Source organism: Sander lucioperca, chromosome 1 (genome assembly GCF_008315115.2).
Source record: "Sander lucioperca isolate FBNREF2018 chromosome 1, SLUC_FBN_1.2, whole genome shotgun sequence".
Lineage (NCBI taxonomy): Eukaryota > Metazoa > Chordata > Actinopteri > Perciformes > Percidae > Sander > Sander lucioperca.
Window position 1 is genome coordinate 1097373 of NC_050173.1, and position 22824 is coordinate 1120196.

At 42.9% G+C, this 22824-nt stretch overlaps 1 protein-coding gene across 3 annotated transcripts; it reads right to left on the bottom strand.

Moving 5' to 3' along the window:
• Window positions 1-3582: 3582 nt before the first annotated feature.
• LOC116042192 (ETS-related transcription factor Elf-2-like) lies at window positions 3583-22239 on the bottom strand. Of its 3 annotated transcripts, none has more exons than XM_036000055.1 (9): window positions 22021-22239; window positions 19984-20067; window positions 15307-15616; window positions 13174-13281; window positions 9512-9628; window positions 9273-9356; window positions 8677-8869; window positions 7058-7312; window positions 3583-4843 (listed from the first exon to the last, which is right to left on the bottom strand). In XM_036000055.1, the coding sequence occupies exons 2-9, from the start codon at window positions 20056-20058 to the stop codon at window positions 4273-4275; spliced, it is 1713 nt and encodes a 570-aa protein (XP_035855948.1). In that variant the 5' UTR covers window positions 20059-20067; window positions 22021-22239; the 3' UTR covers window positions 3583-4272. The 3 variants fall into 3 exon arrangements, with proteins under 3 accessions (XP_035855948.1, XP_035855926.1, XP_031144176.1); XM_036000033.1 differs by having other exon boundaries at window positions 21926-22239; XM_031288316.2 differs by having other exon boundaries at window positions 4273-4843; window positions 9512-9625; window positions 21926-22239.
• Window positions 22240-22824: the final 585 nt, after the last annotated feature.

Sequence of the window (22824 nt, forward strand, 5' to 3'; positions counted from 1 at the left end):
CTAGCAGGGCCATCCATCATGCAGCATGACGCACGAACAATCGGACTGATTGCTAATGATCACGACAGTCAGTGGTATCCATATGCGATTTGTGAAAAAAAAAAAGCAGAGGGGGCATGTTTTTTGATCATGCACAGCAAAACATAACATGCAAGAATTAAATCCCTTTCAGTACCATGGATACAGTGCCACTCGGCCAGCCATGCCAAAACACTTATTTATGAGCTTCAATATCCAATGGAAAATAATCTCACAATGAAATAGCATGACAAGGTGTCAACATAAACCACAGCGCTTTCAAGCAGGAGAGAGGAGTTCACTTTGCAGCGAAAACAAAATACGTTCACCCAGGAAACGCTTGTTCGTTCCGCGGGAGTGTTTTAACCACGATCTTTTTTCTCAACTTAACTAGTCGTTTTGGTGCCTAAACTTAACTGTCATCGCCGCATGACGCTCACTTTTTCTGGCTAAACTCCACTACCACGGCCCACGAAAGGACCGTCATCTGGCGGTGCCTGTAGCCGTCAGTCACCTATTGGCAGCTAAACAACGTGCTCTGGTTCATTGGCATTTGGCAGAATTGGCTCAGGTTTGCCTTCCACCAGCTCTTAATTATGCTGTTATAGTTTTAGACTGCCGGGGGACTTCCTTTGACACACTGAGCTTCTCTCTCCTCTCTTTCCATCTGTGTGCATCCTTGTCCCAGAAATGCTTGTTACTAACTTAGCTCTGGGGAGCTTATTCCCCAGAGTCCTTATGTTTTTTTCACCCAGTAGTTTTTTGCCCGCCATGATTAGGGTGGCACCTAAATCATGGTTGCAGCTGTCGCCGTGGTCCTGCCCTGCTATGTCCTGTAGTGCCCTGCCACACCGTGAACTACAACTACTATTTCTAGTCATAGTTCCATTATCTTTATTGTGACTATTATTGCCACTGTTCATCACACCCCCAACCGGCACCGTCAGACACCGCCTACCAAGAGCCTGGGTCTGTCCGAGGTTTCTCCCTAAAAGGAAGTTTTCCTCACCACCCGAGGTTTCTCCCTAAAAGGGAGGGTTTCCTCGCCATTGTCACACTAAATGCATGGTCTTGGGGGAATTACTGGAATTGTTGGGGTTTTGTAAATTATAGAGTGTGGTCTAGACCTACTCTATCTGTGTCTTGAGATAACTCTTGTTATGATTTGATACTATAAATAAAATTGAATTGAATTTAAAGAAATGCCAATAAACCAGAGCAGGTTTTTCTCCCATCCTGGAATGCTGTGTGGACTTAGCCAGACAGCGCTGTGGAGGAAGGTCTGGCAAAGCAAGACTAGATGCCACATAGAAGTGGCGTACATCACCTGAAAGCTGGGAACCTGACGATTAATCTGAAACGCAGCTCAGCACGGTGTGTAGTGTTTCTACATCTGTAATAAACATTGTGTTTTCATAGGTGCCTATTCAAATAATTAAAGGTTTAGTGTATAAGGACTCAGACATTGTGATGGAAGTATATGGTTATGATATATATTATGTTTTAAGTTGTTGCAGCAATGTTTGGGTTGATAGCAATTGTTAGAGACTTGGTGCAAAATGTAATAATTTTTGACCACTCAAATGTATACAAATGGTTAAAAATCCCTCCAAAATACCACATTAAGACACTAAGACCTTGAGGAACACCATAGAAAAATCCATGCTGAGATTCGGTTTGCCATTTGATACAAATGCTTCCTTTCGAGATGTGTTATGGCATTTTGAATGCTTGAATGTTTCTTTTTGAAGGAGATATGAGGCATTTTGTGTGTAGAGTTTTGGAAGGAGACAGTTTTAAAAACGTGTGTAAGCAGTTTTAAATAAAAAAAATGTAACTACAATGAAATGGCTACTATGGGGACTAACATTAGTCTGGCTATCACCAGACCAAGCTCAATCTTTTAAGATTGAACATTAGTCTGGGGAGTCTGCTCTGTATTTTCTACCGCACAAGAGGCGTGATCAACGGGCATAGTTCAAATGACTGTACGCAATTGGATAGTTCTTCAACCAATCAGACCAGACGTACTTTGCAGAGCGAGGCAGAGCGAAAGCCGGTCGGTAGTAAGGCAAACACATCCCTCTTTTGTAGGAATTGTTCCAGGGCAAGTTTCTGTTCTGTTTTCAGAGAAAACTTGCCTTTGAAATCTTTTAAAACAGCAGCGACAGCGGCATCAACGGGTTGCTGCGCGTCGGTGGCCGTCATGTTGAATGTAAACAAAAAGCTGCTTGCCGTCGCTTCTCTATCATCGTGTTAAACCCGCCAATAGCGCGACAGGTGGATAAGCCAGTTTGTGATTGGTTCCCGCAAATTTGTAACAGACGCAGGATAGATAAACGTACAGGTTTCCAGCCTGAGCTGCAGGGCGAAATCAAATCTCCGGCAGATCGGGCTGGGTTTACCCAGTCTAGACTAACATCACTAGAGCTTCGTGAATAATCTTCTTTATTTTCTGAGCCCACTAGATGGTGCTCTCGGTTTAAAGAAAAAGAATGAACATCTTTGTTGAACAGAGAGCGCCATCAGAAAAAAAAGAAAATGCTTCACAAAGCTTAATTTGGCCATAACTACACCGTATGTAATGCATTCAGAGCATTTTAGTCCAGAAAGTATTCCCTCTTTGCTTCTTTCCACATATAAGACAAGTGTTGTGTGTTGTTTCTGTGCAAACCATTTCCAACATGGCATCATGACTTTACGTAGATATACACGCCAACTTTCTTAAGCCAAGTGGTGTGTTATCTGTACGCTTTTTCAGCTATCCGCGTGTATGTCTACGCTGTATAGAGTGGGCGTACACATACGCCCGCGGCGTGTTATCGCCACTTGGCGTGTTATTGCGAGAATGTGTTATCGCGAGAACAACGTGATATCGCAAGAAGAACCGGTTGGGTTTAGGAAAAGAAGAAAGCGAAGGTTGAGTTTAGGAAAAGTCACAAGCAGGTCACACCCGGGACAAAGTAACATCACACGCGGGACGCGATCCCCAGTCTCCTGGGTGAAAGTCCTGTGTTTTACCCATCCTCCCATCCTCCCCCCTGACCAACCTCCCTACCTACGCGGATTCTCGGGCTTTCATACTACTCGCTACGGCGTAAATTCACACGCAATGACAAGGTAACGTAAGTCAATGGAGGTCAAACGGCGTTGATAAACGCGCTAAAAAGCGAGTATGCGTCTTTATAACACGGCAATAATGGCATACGAATTGGCGTGTCATACATACATCTGCTATTTCAATATTTGAGATTCATTCAGAATGATGCGCATTGGGAAACAATCTAAAACCTTTTTCTATTCAGTTTCTGCATTTACAAAAACTAAGAGAAATATGAAGAGGTGAGCAGTAATAATCATCTCCCAGCCAATAGCTGACCAACATACCAAATCCAGCAGGTCTGCCTGTGTACTAATCCCACAAAGTAACGACCAGCAGCACAGTGGCTCTCTGAGGCCTGAACTTTGTATTCATGCAACTTCAGCATTTCTTTAAAACAAGGCCCTAGAAAATGCCCTGGCATTTTTCAGATGGCTGAATAAGACAACTTCAGTCAGATGAAGTCACATTTGTCATTTTTTTATAATACATATTTCAGTAAAATCTACTTCAATACACTGATACAAGAAAAAAATAGTATATTATACTTGTGTGGAGCACACTATTTAGTTCTTTAATCTCGACACAGACATCCTTTCACTCCCTTTTTATGAACAGTAAAAAAAACAGTGCTGTGGAGTAACAGAACTTTGAGACAAACCATTAGACTGAAACAGAAGAGGAAACAAAGACATGAAATCAAACTACATCTGTACTGATATATACCCGCCGAGTATCAAAAAATGCTTTTTACATTTCTGTTTACAACAAAGTCTTGTCAGGCTTTTTATATTACCTTTTGATTACAAAAAGGAGTTTTTTTTCATTTACAATCTAAGGCTGCCCAGGACTCCTGAGCTCCGAAGGATTCGTGTGTTTGTGTGTGTGTGTGTGTGTGTGTGTGTGTGTGTGTGTGTGTGTGTGTGTGTGTGTGTATTTGTACAACAGTCCCTTAAATCCTTTGTGGGGCTTCAGCTGCTCCATAGTAAGCGCAGGCGTCACACTGACTGTCTGAGCCAATCAGAGAGCAGCTCTGCTCTGTGACGGGGGGTGGGGTGGGGTGGGGTGGGGGGGTGGGTTGTGTCCTGCACTTCCTCAGCAGTGTCCACAGTCACTTCCTGCACCCCCCCCCTGCCTAGCTAAGGGCAGAGCACTCAGGACGAGGCTGTTTCTGCTGATGCTGCTGGTGGGCTGGTGGGGGGCGGAGCCTCCGCTGCTGCCTCTGATTGCGCGGCTTTGGGCTGACTCCTGGGCTGGGGGGTGGGGGTTTTGGAGGGTGAAGGGTGAGGCTGGCTGACGTGGACAGAGAGCTGTGGCAGCGGCTGGGCCACCGCCGCCGGTTTAGCCAGGATGAGGTGCGGCGTCGGCCGGCCTGCTGCGAGCTGGACCGTGGGGGCGGTGGCGGCGGGTTTGGCGGCGGAATGCGCCAACTGCGTCGCAACGGGCTTAGCCTGGAAGAGCTGCGCGAGCTGGGCCGACGGGTTGCCCTGCATGAGCGCGGCCAGCTGGTTGGCCGGGATGGTGATGATGGTGATCTTCTCTCCCGCTTTGGAGCCGGCGGGCAGCATGGCGGGCAGAGCCTGGATGACCAGTTTTGGGGGAGTGCTGGCGGAGGCGTTGCCTACGGTTACCGGGACTCCCGTGGTGGTGGTGAGGATGGAGGAGGAGTTTAACGTCACCTGACCTAGGGAGTTGGTCATGACCAATGGCATGGCTCGGATGGACCTGCAGGAGAAAGCACACGGAGGAAACAGCGTTTACATCCCTGCTCTCCGCTACGGCATCTTTGTCACAGAAGACATTTGGACACGCGCAGGTGTAAAGACAATGAACGACGGCTGAATTCCATTTAGGCGCTTCAGTTTAAGGCTCCTGGTATTGTTCTTGCTGGCTCACCGTCACACTTTCACAACTTAACTTGGACACTCGACTAAAACGGAGCCCATCTTGTCATGACAAAAACCGAATGACACCTAATGACAGAAGCATTGCGTCTTAAACGTTTGTGACTTGTTCACAATGTTTACGACACGTTCGTGACAGCGTCACGTCACTCTTATGTAGATACCTTCAAGTAAAGTGGAACCCAAAAATGATCTATTGTGGATAAAGGACTACGGTCCAGGGTTCAGTTCTTCATACGTGGATAACTGAGTTAGCTTAGTTTAGATTGTTTGCCAGCCCCGTTCACACATAGAATATGCATGAATGAGTAGGTTTACATGCACACTACATATAAATAATCGTCCACTATTATTCCAAAATTGACAATATATCAAATTCGATACAGGTCATGTAAACGGGGCTTAGTTCTCCGTCAACGCGGGAGTGGACGAATATGCTCTTTATTTTTGGAAATCAATTAACACCATAAAACAATGACAGATATTGCCCAGAATGCCTCAAAGAAAATCGTGAAAGGACCACAGTAGTTACTGGATGTTGAGTAGGCCTGTAACAATTATGACTAGACATAATTGTCTAATCGCAATATTTTTAAGTAATAGCGGTCTCTTTATTTAACCGCAATTAAATGCTAACATTACCTAAGGTCTTAGGCTTAGGCTAATTGTGGATTGCTTTGTATTGATGAGGAGAAATGTCCTATTGTCAATTTTATGTTCATTTACAAAAAAAAACCACAATGTTTTTACGATAATAAAGAGGCGTGGTTTATTTCATAGGCTGTGTATTTGCGTTATATTATGTTATCTGGGTCACATGACCGTGATATATAACCAAAAGACGTATCCTGGAATTCACTCCAAACTTTAATTTGTTTGAAAAAGTAATGAACAAATAAATATTTTTAAAAATTTGATTGAAAGATATAATTATATTGTTATTGTTATATTTCACAAGACAGTGTTAATGTTCACTTCTCTGAAGAGGGAGTGAGACAGCCCCAGCTTGCAGGCGAGAGATGTGACCCACGACGCGACCACCGTAGTTTGTAAAAATGATACAGACATTTCATACACCAGACGTGTAGAACGCAGACCTGCCGATGCACATTTAACCCCCGTTTGGGCCCGTTCAGAGACTCCGGTCTGCAGCGTAGTTCAGACACCTCAGCCATCAACCAGAGAAGTGTCCAGTTACACTGGGCTTCATGATCCATCACTACAGAACCAGGAGGTACAGGTTTGTGGTACTCACCATCACGGCTGTAGGATGTGCCATATTTGGTACGGCACTGGTGCAATATTTTTTTAATTTGATACAGCATTGTGCATTTGGGCATTGTGCAATACATAAGTTACTAATCACAGCAGGATTTAATGGGAAATGTGCAATCTGGGTAGAATTAAGTGCAATATGGGCGCCCAGATAGCTCAGTTGGTAGAGCGTGCGCCCATATATAGAGGTGTACTCCTCGACGCAGCGGGCCCAGGTTCGACTCTGACCTGCGGCCCTTTGCTTAATGTCATTACCCCCCCCCCCCTCTCTTCCCTTTCATGTCTTCAGCTGTCTTGTCAAAAATAAAGGCCTAAAATGCCCAAAAAATAATCTTTTAAAAAGAAAAGAAAAAAAGAATTAAGTGCAATATGAGAGGGAAGATGTGCAGAGGGTTCTCCTCTTCTGTGAGTGTGTGTGTGTGTGTGTGTGTGTGTGTGTGTGTGTGTGTGTGTGTGTGTGTGTGTGGGTGGGGAGGTAGGGGAGGTCTTGTGTGAGGTTTATCCGATTATTTTTATTATGTTATCCGTTTATTGAACGCATTTGGATGAGATAGTGTATGCTTATGTTTTATGTATGTTAATTGTGCGTTTCTGTGCGACGCATCGCCATTTCTGTTCTCTCGACTGCCCAAGACTAATTTCTCCTATAGGAGACAATAATTATCTTATTTTAATGCGTCAAAACAAGTAGCGGCGTTACAACGAATCTGCGGCGGCGCGCTAAAATATTGTGAGATATTGAAACGGTGAAAACAGAGACCTGGTGGCAGCGTTGCCGGGGATGACGGTGACGTAGGTCTGCTGAGGCTGGGTGGTGGCGGGGGAGCTGGTGCCCAGGCTGGCGGGGCCGTGCTGGTGAGCCGGATGCTGGCCAGCCATCACACCCTCGCTGTCCTCCACCTCCTCGCCGTCCTCCTCGTCATCAATCACCCGGATGTTCTTGGGCATGTCTTTAAACTGGTAGGCCAGCCGCTGCCCCTCCACTTTCGCCAGGATGCCGCGCTGGTAGTAATACCTACACACACACACAGAGAGAGAGAGAGAGAGAGAGAGACAAACACACACATACAGTGTTATTATATATGACTGTTCAGGACTGTAAAGGATAGTGCTGCACGATATGAGGAAAATTGCGATTATTTTGAATGATATGATTCACGTTATTGGAGGGAATGATCATTTCTCTATCATTATTCTCATTGCAAAATATTACAATGAAAAAAAAAAAATTTAAATGATTTATAGTGTGATTTTTTGCTAGCATCTGTACCAAACAAAGAGGTTTTCTTTAGTCTGTAGGATAGGATTTGTAGGCCGGGACCCGGGACGTCTCTGCAGCGCCACAATACTTCATTCACAGGGTTTTTCCTGCATAGAGAAAGTTTTGGCGCCCCCTACAGAGGTTTTAGCCAGCGCCACGGGGAAATCACGAGCGCCAAAACGTCTGATTTTCTGCAGCCAGCCTCCCTCTCATCCACAGCGACTACTGTATCTACAAATGCGGCTGCCGCTGATTTGACTGGACCTGAACGCTACGCTGTATAGTGCTGACGGTATCTCCATTTGCAGAGTCAGACTGTAGCGGAGTCTCCCGATGAGCATGCTGCTCTGGGGACCGCTGGCGCTGTGAGAAGCCGCTGCCGACGGACGCAGAGCAATGCTTCCGTCGGAGCTCCGACTGCTGTCTGCGCTGTCTGTCTCAGTCCCTCCCTCTCTTTCTGCTAAAGCCCAAAAAAAGTCTCCTAAGCCCCTCCCCCCACAAGAGAGAATGAATGAATGTGCATGAGCAGTGATTGACACACAGTTAGACACCCCCCCTGGCCCTGATTGGTGCATCTGAACAGGGAGCTGTGGATTTTTGCAAATCGCGCTAGAGGCTGTAGGTGGTGCCAGAGGAGCCCGATTTTTTTTTTTAATGACCTGCTTCATGTAGTTCCACTCGAACATAGGGTCAGTTTCAGGAAATATGACATAAAGTTAGTTTTATAAGTCTTACCTACTGCATATTTAAGCTTTTCCCCGTGTTTTGGTGCAGTTTGTTTTAACACCTGATGCGAGCCGTACGTTAGGAGCCCACGCATGAAGTTTGGTGCTTTAGCGACATTGCCCCCTCCGCCTCTCTGCTGAGCCCCGTTCACGTAGCCTAACAGCAGCAGTTAAATTGTATTTCACACTATGATAGTTCCATTTGCAATTAATCCGCGGTTCACGTGCCTGCCGAACTGTAGGGGCGGTCCGTTACACTACAGTAGGCCTAGAGGCTATTCAACATCGCTGACAATTATTCTGATCAATATGTCAAAATAGAAAACATAATATTTCATAATGTTTTGTAATCAACACATTCGGATTAGGTGTTTGCGGAGAGGACAGGCAGACCTCAGGGCTCGGCCCATGGTCTCGTAGTTCATGTCGGGCTTGTTCTTGTGCTTCCCCCACAGCTTGGACACGGCCTTGGAGTCGACCAGTTTGAAGATGCCCTTCTCCCGCTGCATCCACTTGATGTACTTGGGACAGGTGTTTTTATCCTGCAGCAGCTCCAGCAGGAACTCCCACAGATAGGTGGTGTTGCCTTTCGGGACACAGAGCACAACATCGTGTTAAACCCAGAAGCTCGCGATCATATTTCACAACGATGTGTCCATGCAGCGATGGTCAGGGGGCAAACGGGTCTCGCCGACGGGATCGATACGTCCGACATCTCCCGCTGCACCTCAGTTAGCTAGAGTCACTGTGATTATAAAAAAAGTTGTAACTGATTTTCATTGACACCGAAGCAGTCTTGAGCGTCGCCAAAACCATCAAGTGAATAAAAGATAAGTGTAAATGTGGTAACATTTTTACTACATGGACAAATAGATGATGCATAATGTACTGCCACTGTTAGGTACAAAAGAAGATAGAGATAGCCAACGAACCTTTTACAGAGCAGAGTCATCTAGACAGAATTTAAACAAAAAGTCAATAACACAAACCTTTGCCCTCCCTCGGTCTCTTCTTGATCCCCAGGTCAAAGGAGCCGTTTGAAGCAGGCTGGTTCGTCTTGGGCTTGCGTCCACCTGCGCACACGCACACACACATATATATATAAAACAACTTGTGCTTGTGTAGTCTCCAGCACTGACAACTGTTTGACTGCGAATGAAGCACACGTCGTTTACATTAAGCCTTGGAGAGTCCCATGGAACATGGGGTGTGTTGTAGTGACACTGACCTCCTCTCTTCTTCTTGGCAGCAGGTTCGCATTCAGGAGGGATGGGGAAGGAATCCTCCTCCATGGGCCCACACTCTGTAGACACCTCCACCACCGTCTCCATCATCACATCCTCTGCCGGGGGCCAAACAGATTACATTATTCCCAACAGCCACGCTATTCTCATTCTGCTGGATCGTGGAGCGAGAGAGCTTCAGGGACACTGTATTTGGCGGTTCTTTATCAAGATGTCTGTAAACTGCCAGGAGTCATTATTAAATTGTGATGCCGGGACGTGTCGGTGTGTGCGTCCGTCTCTGTCTGTCTGTCTGTGTGGGTGTGTGTCTGTGTGTGGGGTGTGTGTGTGTGTGTGTGTCACCCCCACAGACACACACACCCCCACACAGACAGACAGAGATAGACGCACACACCGACACGTGCTGATTCTAAACAAGAGACGCATAGAGCGACCCAAACAACCCAGACTAATCATATTTTTCATCATTTCAATGATTTGAAATTTTCAACATTCAATATGTTGTTAACTACTACAATTACAGATTGATCTGATTATTTAGATGAATCATTCATACTATCAAATATTAAAAACAATAACCAAATGCCCATGAATTGCTACCAGATCCATATCTCATGTTTTCGTATAGCTACATCTTCTTTATGTCTTTTTTTATTTACAAAAAAAAAAGTTTTCTTTTCAAAGCTGGAAAACTGAATGTTTCTAAATGTTCTGTAATATCGGTAAAAATGTCATAATTGGAAAAATGCTCAAATTGCAATAGCTCCAATTTCATTAACTCACAGAACAATATCTACAAGGTGTGGTAGGTGAAAGTTCAAGCTAGCGACCATTAATTATGTCAACTGATTCTGGGAGTTGGCGAAATGTTTGTCTGTTGTCTGGTTTACGTGCTCTCTTTCCACAGCTGTATCTGTACCGTATATGCCTGGTCAAAGATGGATTACTTAGTGAAGAAGCAGCACTCTATCATTTTCGATGTTAAAATATGGAGTGGACTATATGTTTTTGCGGTTGAAAAAGGGCCAACTTAGCAGCAAGCCAATCACCTAGGCAAATAGCATCAGCAGAGTCACACAGGTAGCTAGCAGGTAGCTTGTGTGTGTCGAGCGTAAATGACAAACGGCTGGTAAACGGAACTGTTGGAATCTCCCCGTTACCTTGGAAGCACATTATAACATTGTCACTGCAACAGTTCTGATTTGAAACCTATGAGATCCAGAGCTGTGAAGCAGTTTATTGTTGTTTATTAAAAGGATTCCCCATTAGCTGATGCCGTAGCAGTCAAGCTACTCTTCTGGGGTCCACACTAGACACACAATACATACCCATTACATCACAGACATTCCCTTACAAAAATATATGTAAAATCACATCAATATGTAATACACTTATCCACGCCCACATACAGAACATGCATATGCTTGTGTACACCCGCAAACATATAGACACACATACATTTCCTATGAACAAGAGATCAAACTAACGGTCACACTCAGTAACTACCATTCTAAACAACCCTGTCCATCCTGTCGGGCTGTGATGCTAACATTAACGTCTAAGCAGCCACAGTGCACAACTGTCACCAGTATCATTAGTGGCGAGGTCGGTGACTCGAGTCTGTTCGGTGTGTTCCGTGCCGTCGTCAGTCGGAGGAGCCGTCGGTAGGCCTGCATGATTAATTGTTGTTGTTCACGATTTAATTTTTAAATAACTTTGATTTTTTGTTTGGGATTTAAAGTGCCCATATTATGAAAAAAATCACTTTTTCTGGGATTTGGGGTGTTATGTTGTGTCTCTGGTGCTTCCACACACATACAAACTTTGAAAAAAATCCATCCATGCTGTTTAGAGTGAGATACGGTTTCTGAATGTGTCCTGTCTTCAGTCTCTGGGTGAGCTGTTCAAAATCGGCACGGCTTGTGACGTCACAAGCCGAAACGAGCAGGCTAACCGCAACCATTAGCTCGTAGCGTTAGCATGCTAACGCTATGGCTAACGCTAGCATGCTAACGCTAGCATGCTACCTCGTTCTCAATAGCAAAGCACTGCTACAACACACAGGTTCACCATAATCTACAAAAGAACTACTTACATGTGCGCCCTCATTTAGAAGTCTCCCAGCTAATCCTGCCTTGTAACTGACCGAAGTTGGAGAAACAGCCTTTCTTTTACTGTCTATGGAGCTAGCTAGCTGACATTATCTACATCTGAGCTACTGGGCATGTGCAGTGCAATCAAAGATAGTACAGAAGAAGAAGAAGAAGAAAAGAGGTCTCACTCTGTAGCTAAAACAGAGACCAGCTGAAAAGAGGATCTGCAGCAGTGAGAGAGAGCACTGCAGTACAACACAAATATGGTGTTTTTTGAAAATTAAACCATGTAAACCTATTCTGGTACAACCTTAAAATACAATTATGAACCTGAAAATGAGCATAATATGGCTGCTTTAAATGATATATGACTTTGATTCTCATTTAATTTTACGAGCCGACTGCATCACAAACGCTACTAGTTTCTTCTGTGAGTTTTAAACAGACTGTATAAAATAGGTTTTAAAGCACTCCCAAGCGCTGCAATGGTCTCCCTTCTCTTCATTGAAGCCTCCATGTTTACAGGCTTGTGGTGATGCGCAATGTGCTATAGGTGCCAAAAAAAAAAACTATGTTTGGCACTGCCAATTTGTTTTGTCATGGTTCATGTGTGCAATAAACATTACACTTCCTGAGAAAAAAATCGTGGCAGAAAATCGTGATATCATTTCTAAGCTAAGAAATCGTGATTCATTATTTTTCTCCGAATCGTGCAGGCCTAGCCGTCGGCGTTCATTTTTGCCTGATTTGACTTGTTGAATCGGCCAGTGGACAGTCGGACTCAATGACCAATCTGATTGGTGGAGTGCTAGCCCTTGACTAGCGAATCCTTGCACAAGAAAACCGGAGCTGACAACGCCAGTATCTTCTTATTGCTAGCCATCGTATTTTCTTCCGTTCAGCGAGTAATGACAACAACGATCCTTCTTGACTACTGTCAAGACTCTCTGATGAAAACAAGGACTGACGACAGCGTGCTCTGTGTTTACTAGGTCTAGAGAGATGTTCCAACATTTCCGGTTTTCATTTTTTGGGCGACAATACAGATTAGCGCCGCCTGCTGTTATGGAGACGTATTACGTCTGGCGCACACGCAGAACGTACGCCCAAGTCGGCGTCACTTCGGTGTGTTCCGAGGCACTTTTTTGACCAACTCGGGGAGCCGACTGATCAGTCAGACTGCCTTTTCTGCCGACGGTCGGCCGTCGGGTTGGTCTGTCAGAGCCTTAATATCAAACCATCTTCAGACATGACTTACCAGCAGTCTGTCATTATTACAATAACTGGCCAATTATCTAGCTCTCATCATAAATACGACGACACCTTTGAAAGCCAGGTTTATGTAGTATTTGTACAAACCCCAGTTCCAAGGAAGTTGGGGCATTGTGTAAAACGTATGTAACTTCATTGGAATTGGGGTTTGTATAAAACAAATTGCTTTTGATAGAGAACTAGTAAAGTATACAAAGAAGCAGACTGTTGTTATTGTCTGGTTTGAGCCCTGGGAGGACAAGCAGTTTTACATTGGAAGAAGTATTGACAGCGTTGTTTACCTGTGTTGCGTTCACTGTGCAGTCCTCCAGGAGACTCCATGTGCAGGAGAGCTTCGGCGGCTTCGAACGTTTTGTCGAAACACACCATGTCATGACCCGACATCTCCACTGAGGAGAGGAGCAGAGAGGAGGCCGTCAGTACACAGACCTCTGCGACACACGCTCGCTGACTGAGAGTCGACAAGACTAGACATCAAATAGCAACACAAAGAGCTTCTGGTGGGAAAAGGTTACAACAACGCGCCGCAACAACAACTGTTTTGAAATGCTGACTTCCTTGTTTGAAGAGGCAGATTGTTCCTCTTTCCCTGTTTCCAGTAACCTAGTCTAAATAGTATGATGTTGTTCCTGCCAGCAGAGGGCAGTCATAGCAAGCGGCAACCTCCGGTGCCGAAGAAAGTGCCAAAAACTGCAGTTCACGTTGAGATGGCGATAACAGTTCTTGCGACACACAAAAAGCTAGGGAGGGAGGAGAAATTAAACGTGTGCACAGGAGTGGAATTACCGCAACAGCCTTTATGATGTTAAAAGCACATTATTCTATGCAGAACAGTTAGGGTGAATCTAGTCTCACATCGCCAGACCTTCCTCCACAGCGCTGCGGAGGAGGGTCTGGCTAGTCCACGCAGCATTCCGGGACGGGAGAAAAACGTGCTCTGGTTTATTGGCATTTCTTTAAACCAATCACAATCGTCTCGGGTGGTGCTAAGCGCCGGACGGAGCCACGGTGCTTCTGAAAACTAGCCTCGGGAAGGAACTTGTTTTGGTGGAACGTGTGCATGTAGGGAGGCGAGCGGTGGGTGCTCCAGACAGTTACAACACGCACGGAGATGAGAAGGGTACGTATGGACTTATCTAACTCTGGGGGATACGGTGAATAAGCTAAAGTAGGGCTGGACAATATATCGATAATTATATTGATATCGTGGTACGTGTCTAGATATCGTCTTAGATTTTGGATATTGTAATATCGCAATATGACATAAGTGTAGTCTTTTCCTGGTTTTATGAGCTGCATTACAGTAAAGTGATGTCATTTTCTAAACCTACCAGACTGTTCCAACTGTTCTATTATTTGCCTTTACCCAGTTAATCATTATATACACATTACTGGTGATTATTTATCACAAATCTCATTGTGTAAATATTTTGGGAAAGCAGCTATTGTCAACCCTAAAATATCTTTGCAATATTGATATTAGGGCTGAACGATTTTTGAAAATAATCTAATTGCGATTTTTTTCCCAAATATTGCGATTGCGATTCGATTATTTTTTTAAGCTTTGTCTTCTGTATTATTCAACAAAGACAAACAATAAATCATTTTATAGTATGAACAACACACAATTACACACTAGACAGTTAAAAAAGTAAAAATATAGTATATACACACACAACAGTGTATTTTTTTTTACAGTGCACAGAGAGGAGCTGCCTCCAGCCCCTCCCCCTCGTGAAGTTACGTGCTGCCGTGTGCACTTGCTCAGAGAGGCTATCGTTACGTTAGCTAGTTACTGGTGTTCTTGCCGTGGGATTAACTGTACTAATAAAACTGTTGAAACACCGCGGCCACGCTGCTGTGGAAGCTCCCCGAACGTCATTTATCAGAGTCTGACTGTTACCCCTCGCAGCTCCTCCACTCATATCTTTATAACAGAGCTAACCGCTAACCGGAGCTAACCGCTAGTTGCCAACCGAGCCTTCAGTTCTGCGTGTCTGTATCCATTAACTGCATGTATGGACTCGAACCAGAATAAAACCCTTCATTTTATTAAAATGGCTGTAAAAGTTTTAAACTACAACTCAGAGTTGTTTGAATGACAGAAATCAGCTCCAAGGTACAGTGTAGCGTTAGCGTGCTAAGTTGATGCTTTCTCTACGGAGTGCAGACCGATTTGCTCTCGCGAGTCATGTGACCAAATCGCAACCTTTGCGATTAGGAAATCGTGTTTTAACATATCGCGATATTATCGCAAATGCAATTAATCGTTCAGCCCTAATTGATATCGAGGTATTTGGTAAAAAATATCATGATATTTGATTTTCTCCATATTGCCCAGCCCTAAGCTAAAGTCCCAATAAGCCGGCGTGTTCCCTTAAGTTAGATTAAACATTGCAAGAACTTAACCTTACCAGTCTCAGCCACCTCTGTAACCACCTCCTGCTCCTCCGCCACGTCCTGCATCAGATACGTCTCATCGTCGTAGACCAGGACCTGTGCTGAGTAGCACTCCTCCACCTGGGCGCTGGGCACCTCCTCCACGATCACCGCCGGACAGCCCTCTTCCTGCAGCACCACGCCCTCCTCCTCCTCTTCCACATCTTCCTCCACCTCGTCTCCGGCCCCCACGATTATCGCCTCGATTTCCTGCTGAACCACTTCTTCTTCTTCTTCCTCCTCCTCCTCCTCCTCCTCCTCCTCCTCAGTGGGCTGCTGCTCACACTGAACAAGTGTGTGGAAAAAGTGAGATTTAAAGTGAGGTTACTAGGCCTGTAACAATTATTACACAATTGTCTAATCGCAATATTCTTTACGTAATCATTGTTTAACCGCAACAATTGCAAACAGTCAGAGGGTGTGACTGTTGACGGTGATTACTGATTCTGTTTGGATGTGCCAATCTATTTATTTATTTATTTATTTATTCACAATACCACTTCAAACATTACAATAATACAGTTGGGGTACAATATCAATTGGGTAGAGTGAATGGGTCCTCCAAAGAAGCTAGAAAAGCTTATAGGTGGGGGCCCATGATTCATGAAAGGGTAGTGGTACAGACTATAGAATACACAGTTACCACCTGTATCTAGATAATGATGAATAAATGCACGCAAAAAGCGCACCAGTACATACATAACATACACATACAATCATACACATACATCCCAGTTGTCCATGAAAGAACAGTTTTATATTAGATATAGGTTAATAAGAAATGTTTTTTAGTTGTCTTTTGAAGTTGGAGATAGAGGGCAACACCTTGAGGCCATCATCAATCCCGTTCCAGATCTGCGGCCCCCTACAGACAACACTCATACTGGCACGCACATGTCGGCGACATTTTCCTGATATAAGTGGTTTGATTCTCGTTTGGTATGTATGCTGGGGGCTGGAGATGGGAACAAGACTACTCAATCTAGAGTTCAGTCTGTTGACAATTTGGAACATAAGGCAGGCATTGTGATATTCATTTAGCTCAGTCAGTCTTAGTAACTCAAAACGGTGGAATAGAGGTTGGGTGGGGGAATTTATCTCTGACCAGGACAGAGCCCGTATGACTTTCTTTTGCAAGGATATAAGTTTTTTTTTAGATGGCTGGTGAAAGTGTTACACCATATCACGTTACAATAGTTAAGGTGTGGGTCAAAGAGAGTTTTTATACAACGTGAGAAGGGCAGACAGAGGAAGGAAATGTCTGATCTTATAGAACAAGCCAACATAATTAACATATTGTCATTATGTAAGGGATTATCGGTCGGACCGTTGAGCTAATGCTATGCTTTTTGTTAGATGTCGGTACTTGTCCTTTTACATGTTCATAGCAACAAAAACGACAAGCGAGGATACAGTTGAAAAAAAAAAACAGAAGTACGGTACAGAAGCAGTGATGACTATTTAGCCATGTAGTGATGACAATTTTTTGTACTCCTAATTTAATCCGTTTTGTTTTTTTTTGTTAATGATCAATGCTTTGATTTTAATTGATGAGGATTAATGTTCTATTGTCAATTTTATGTTCAGTTAAGGAAAAAAAAATACAATGTTTTATGATAATAAAGAGGCGTGGTTTACTTCACAGGCTGTGTACCTGTGTTATTATGTTATCTGTATTTTGATAGAATGTTCGGCAACTGAAATTATTCGACCGAAAATAGCACCAAAAAAAGCACTTCGGAAAAAATGACGCGATCAAATAGCAGCCAGCGTAGAGTTAAGAGGGGGGCGCCCACTTTGTTATGCAATGATGAAAAAATTGGCTAAATGAATGGGGGGAAAAAACTTCGGCCAAGTTCTTAATTTTGGTGTTTTCCTAATTTTCTCCCTGTATTCTGTGAGTTTTAAGACCTGTTACGTGCCGTATTGTTGCGTTTATTCTGCTGAGGACATAACAACCCCTTAAGTGACTTTTTGGCCAGACCTTAACTCCTCTCGCTTGAAAAGAGATGCCAATAATTCTCAGCGAAGGTGCTCTTTGGACTGGAGTGTTCAGTAAGTGGAGGACAGCGGCAGCGGGTTCAGTTGACCAATCAGCAGCCCGACAGAAACATGAATATGTGAATACCTCACAACCAATCCCTGATCCCCATCGTTTGTCTGGGGAATCCCTTGCTTGCTTTTCTTCTAAGTATCAAAAGGACCAGTGTGTAGGATTTAGTGGCATCTAGCGGTGAGGTTGCAGAATGCAACCAAACTGAACACCCCTTCCCTCAGCCCTCCCTTTCCAAACGTGTAGTAGAACCTACGGTGGCCTTCAGGTACTGTAAAAAAAATGCTAAAGACCCTCTCGAGAGCCAGTGTTTGGTTTGTCCGTCCTGGGCTACTGTAGCAACATGGTGGGCTCCGTGGAAGAGGACCCGCTCCCTATGTAGATATGAAGGGCTCATTCTAAGCTAACGAAAACACAGCAGCCATTAGTTTCAGGCAACTATACAGTAATGAAAACATAGTTTACAGTATTTTATTCCATTTCTTCCAATAGGTCCCCCTCAATCCTACACACTGCTCCTTTAACTTGACTCGTAAGATTTTATTTTTCCTCAATATCCACAGAGCTTACAAGACTAGGTTAATTCCAGTGTCTGGATCCTTTCATTCATGATAATTAAGTTTAATTTAGAAGCATATTGATATTATGACAGCAGCTTAAAAAAAAACAAAAAAACCCAATACCTAATGATAAGTTAGTAAGAGGCAATAAAGTTTTTTTTTTTTGTTTTTTTTATCTTGAAAATAGTTACACAATGACGTTAGGAACATACAAATGACATAATTTCACAACAACTAGCAATTTTTGAGCAGGCTTTAGCTATCTTCTATTCCCTGAGTCTTGAAGAAAACTTTCATTGACCTTTTTATCTCCCTCCTTTCCGTTTCCTAGCATGCTGGTTGTATTTTCTGTAGGCTTGTGTGGGATCAGTATTTCCTTCCACTCTTGGCTGCTTTGTGTCAACATTTTCTATTGCCTCACACTGCGTAGTAGGACACGTCACCTCTCCAAAGACGAGCTTACTGTAAATCACCTACACTGAAAAATGCTGAATGAAGTTGCCCTCTCATTTTTTTTTATTTCTCAGACATTATATGAACTTTTGAGGCTGTGTCTAACATTAACATCTGTGACACTTTCATGGTCTACCAGTAATTATTCTCGGACCAATGATAGATTCAGTAGGGCTGCGCGACGAATTGAAATTGTAATCGCGATTACGATTTCAGCTCCTAATGATCACAAAAACAGAATAATCGAGAAAAACGATTTTTTTCTTTTCTTGTTCTTCGATTGTTTTGCAAGTAAACTTTTATTTGGTCTTGTGTTCTGAATGAAATAAAATAAAAATCAAATGGGATAAAGTATGATGGGGAATGTAACAGTTCATGGTGTTTTCACTGTTGATTTGTTTAAATTTTTCACTGTTTTTTTTTTTTTAAGTTCAATAATTGCAACATCTTTCCGAAAGTCAATGAGTAATTGTGTTAAATAATCGTGATTTCAATATTGACCAAAATAATCGTGATTAGGATTTTTTCCCCATAACCGAGCAGCCCTAGATTCAAGGGACTGTGGATCCCAGTAAACTAATGGTGCATTCAATTGCAAAACTCAAACTGTTGTTATAAAAAGTACCCTTCTGCCATCTGGTACACACGTGTCAAACTCAAGGCCTGCGGGCCAAATACGGCCCCTCGCAAATTTAGACCGGCCCACATATCAATACAGGTTCACAATACATTTTGGCCTGCCTAGAAGTGAGTCAAACCAAAAAGACGGGAAACTGTTTTTCAAACTGCAATTATTCGACAGTCACAGGAGAATTTCAGACTGCGAGACAGGTTGTTGTGAGTCATGTGTCCTGTAGCCTACTTTAAAAAAAAATGTAATCCTATTGCTAAATTCTATGATGGCTAAGGAACTTTTTTGCTAACTTCATGTCGACCAAACTGTAGTGAGAAGGCTATACGAGACATGCAATAATAGAGTCAAAAATATGTTACTTTTTCGATAAAATAAAAGCTTGTCAATAAACTATACATGTCGTGGCCGGGTTGGCTCAGTGGTAGATAGATAGTACATGTACTGAGAGGTTTTATGCCTCGACGCTGAGGTCCAGGGTTCGAATCCGACCTGTGACGATTTCCTGCATGTCTTCCCCCTCTCTCTCTCCCCTTTCTCACCTAGCTGTCCTATCAAAATAAAAGGCAGAAAAAATAAATAAAAAATAAATAACCTATACATGTCTGGCCCTTGATGTGATTCTCATTTTCCAGTGTGGCCCTTAGTGAACTTCACTTTAACACCCCTGATCTAGTAGCTCTTATTGTGGCAGTGCCGTCGCCGCTGAAAATTAAATGTTTAAATTGAAAACTGAATCGAATCGTGACCTTAAAATCAAAAGTCAAATTGATTCGTGGATTTGGAGAACCATGACACCCCTACAGTACATCATAGAGAAAGCTGAATGAACCTGACGCTGTTCTTCTATTTGCAACCACTGGCACAACCTCTAGTGTCTTTTTCGGAAACTTGTTTCAACAGAACAGTCTCTGTTGGCTTCCCTGAGAGCAGTTGTGGGGATACAAAGGCTTACCTGTTGGGGCCCCTCCACCACGGTGACATACTCCACTATGTTCCCTCCACCGTCTGACACTACCACAGAGGTCATCACTCATTCCTACCGAAACAAAAAGTACATGGGGTCAGGATGGACACATTTGGAGTGTGTCTGTGTCTGTGAATGTGTGTGCAGGGGGGTGGGGTCATGTGAGAGCCCCATGGCTCTCCTCATGACTTAGTCTCAGTATTGTTCTTATTCTTTATTTTATAAAAAAGGACAACACACATTCGTTAACATTTCTGTAAATGTGCCAGTGTTAGCCAGCTGGCTAATTTTCAACTGTAGTCCTTTGGCAAGATGATTTTAGATTAGAGCAACAGGAAACAGCAAGACATTAGTACAGTATTAGTACTTTGTTGTGAGAAAAGAACACCAGGCCACAGTCCAGTCTGAAATATTTATATATTATATATTTTTTTTTATTTCAATAACATCGTCAAAACGTATTGAAAATGGAACTTATCGGTCATAGACTTTCGTCAAGCATAAAACTCACAATAAGAGACAAGAATATCTTTGTGCAAGAGGCCCAGGTTGCAACAACAACCTACGAAGAACCAGTCAAACACCTGGGACAATAATAATAAAAATACCAACAATGTGCTCTTGTTGTATAAAGATGTTGGCGTTTCATATTGTGAGTTTGATGCTTGAATTTATCACTCACATGTCACTTTTTTCTGTGCCTAGGATTTTCTTTCTTTTTGTCGTATCGAAAGAAGAATTGAAAAATCGTTTTCATACTAGTATAAGGGCTGGGCGATATGGAGAAAATCAAATATCATGATATTTTTGACCAAATACCTCGATATCGATACCGCAACAATATTGTAGTGTTGACTGTTGGTGCTTTCACAAAATATTTACACAATGAGATTTTTGATAAATAATCAACAGTAATGTGGATATAATGACTAAGTGGGTAAAGTTAAATAATAGAACACTTACAACAGTCTGGTAAGTTCAGAAAATGACATCACTTTACTGTAATGCAGCCTTTAAAACCAGGAAAAGACAACACTAATGCCATATTACGATATCCAAAATCTAAGACAATATCTAGTCACATATCACGATATCGATATAATATCGATATATTGCCCAGCTCTAACTAGTATTGTATCGAAGTTTAAAATTCTAGTACGGTGACAACCTTAGCTTAAAGTATGTATGTATGTATGTAAAAGTGATCAATGGCTCAGAGGTTTGGTATAACGTTACTATTTTATATTATACTTGTACAAAAACTAAATGGCATTACATTGATATTTTGGATATACATCCTTTCCCGCAAAAAAGAAAAAAAAAGTAATGCAGCCTGGACAACCTTTAATGCAATTCAGATGGCAAAGCATAAAACCGTACCGTTGGCTAAATGTCAGCACGACTAATATATAACGGGAAGAGACTGGCAGTGTGCATCATATCAGACAGGCACTGACCATTCTCATCACACAGTAACGTTGGCTAATGTTTACTTCCTGAGCGGCGGGTTGGCACGTCTGTGTGCTCAGTCTGTGACGTTAGCTGCTACAAACTCTACAGCTAACTCGTTATTACTTCTGCTAAATACTTAAACTTAGCTAACGTTACTGCTGCCACAGTATGCACTTTGTTATCTAACGTCACATATTCAATACCATAAAAATAAATTAACACTGCATTCTCCTTTAAAATGGAGATCACCAACCAATAACATAGCAATGGATGGCTAGCATTAATGTTAGTTAATGAGCACGAAACAGTTAGCAGATAGCTAGCAAACATTCGTATTTAACGTAACGTATAGCTAGTTGAAGGAGCAACGTTACACTGTCACTGGCAGGCCAATAGGGCAAATTAAGACAACTGTAATAGTAGTTGTGGTCTATGAGAGTCTGCTGATATGTTGTTGCAATGAGTTTCCTCCCCTTACCTTGTTTTGCTTTTGCTAGCGAAAAGTAAGCTCCACAGCTAGCTAGCGCTACCTGGGCCTAACGTTAGCCTAGTTGTCAAGGCCAAAATGCTTACTTCGCTCGCATAAACAAGTGTTTGCACGTCCTCCGTCCCTCACAATCACTTTGCAGACACCTATCGTCTTCCTGCGTCTGAAGTCTAAAGGGTGGACGTGAATGCAGGCCCCGAAGTTGTGTTTTGATCGCAGCTCGTTTCTTGCTATCCTGTAGCTTTCCGGCGCGTCGCCTCTTCGTTCGCTGCAGCGGGTCAAAGCACAGACCGCCGTGACGTCACGAGGACAAACCCCACTAGGCGCAACCTCGTATGTAGGCTACTGTCTGGCAACATGTAAGCTTGTAACTCCAAAATCACAAATTTACTCAAAAATCTATTTATTGTGTAATTACACAAATATCATGCCAATAATAAATAAGTAAAATAACCAAAGGCACATGCAGGGGGGTTTCTAGATTTTGAGGACATTGGGGGCCCTGACTTTTAGGGGGTCCTAATCATTGAAAAAGTTATAATAATAATAATAATAATAAAAATAATAATAATACATTTTATTTATATAGCGCTTTACATGGTACTCAAAGACACTTTACAGTAAAACCAGCACATATAGCACATTAAAAACAGATAAGCAATAAAACCAACACATAAACAAGCATATTAAAAGCAATAATTAATAATAATTATAGCCTGATGTAGAGTCTTTTAACCAGACCTACATTAGGCCTATGCGGTGAGACAAAGGGAGAACTTGCTTTGATGTGTGGTTTAGGCTGCCAATAAATCAATGTCCATTACTTTAAATAGCTTTCAGTGCGGTAGCACAGATAGGCCTATAGTTCAGTTTGTCCATTATTTCAGGTA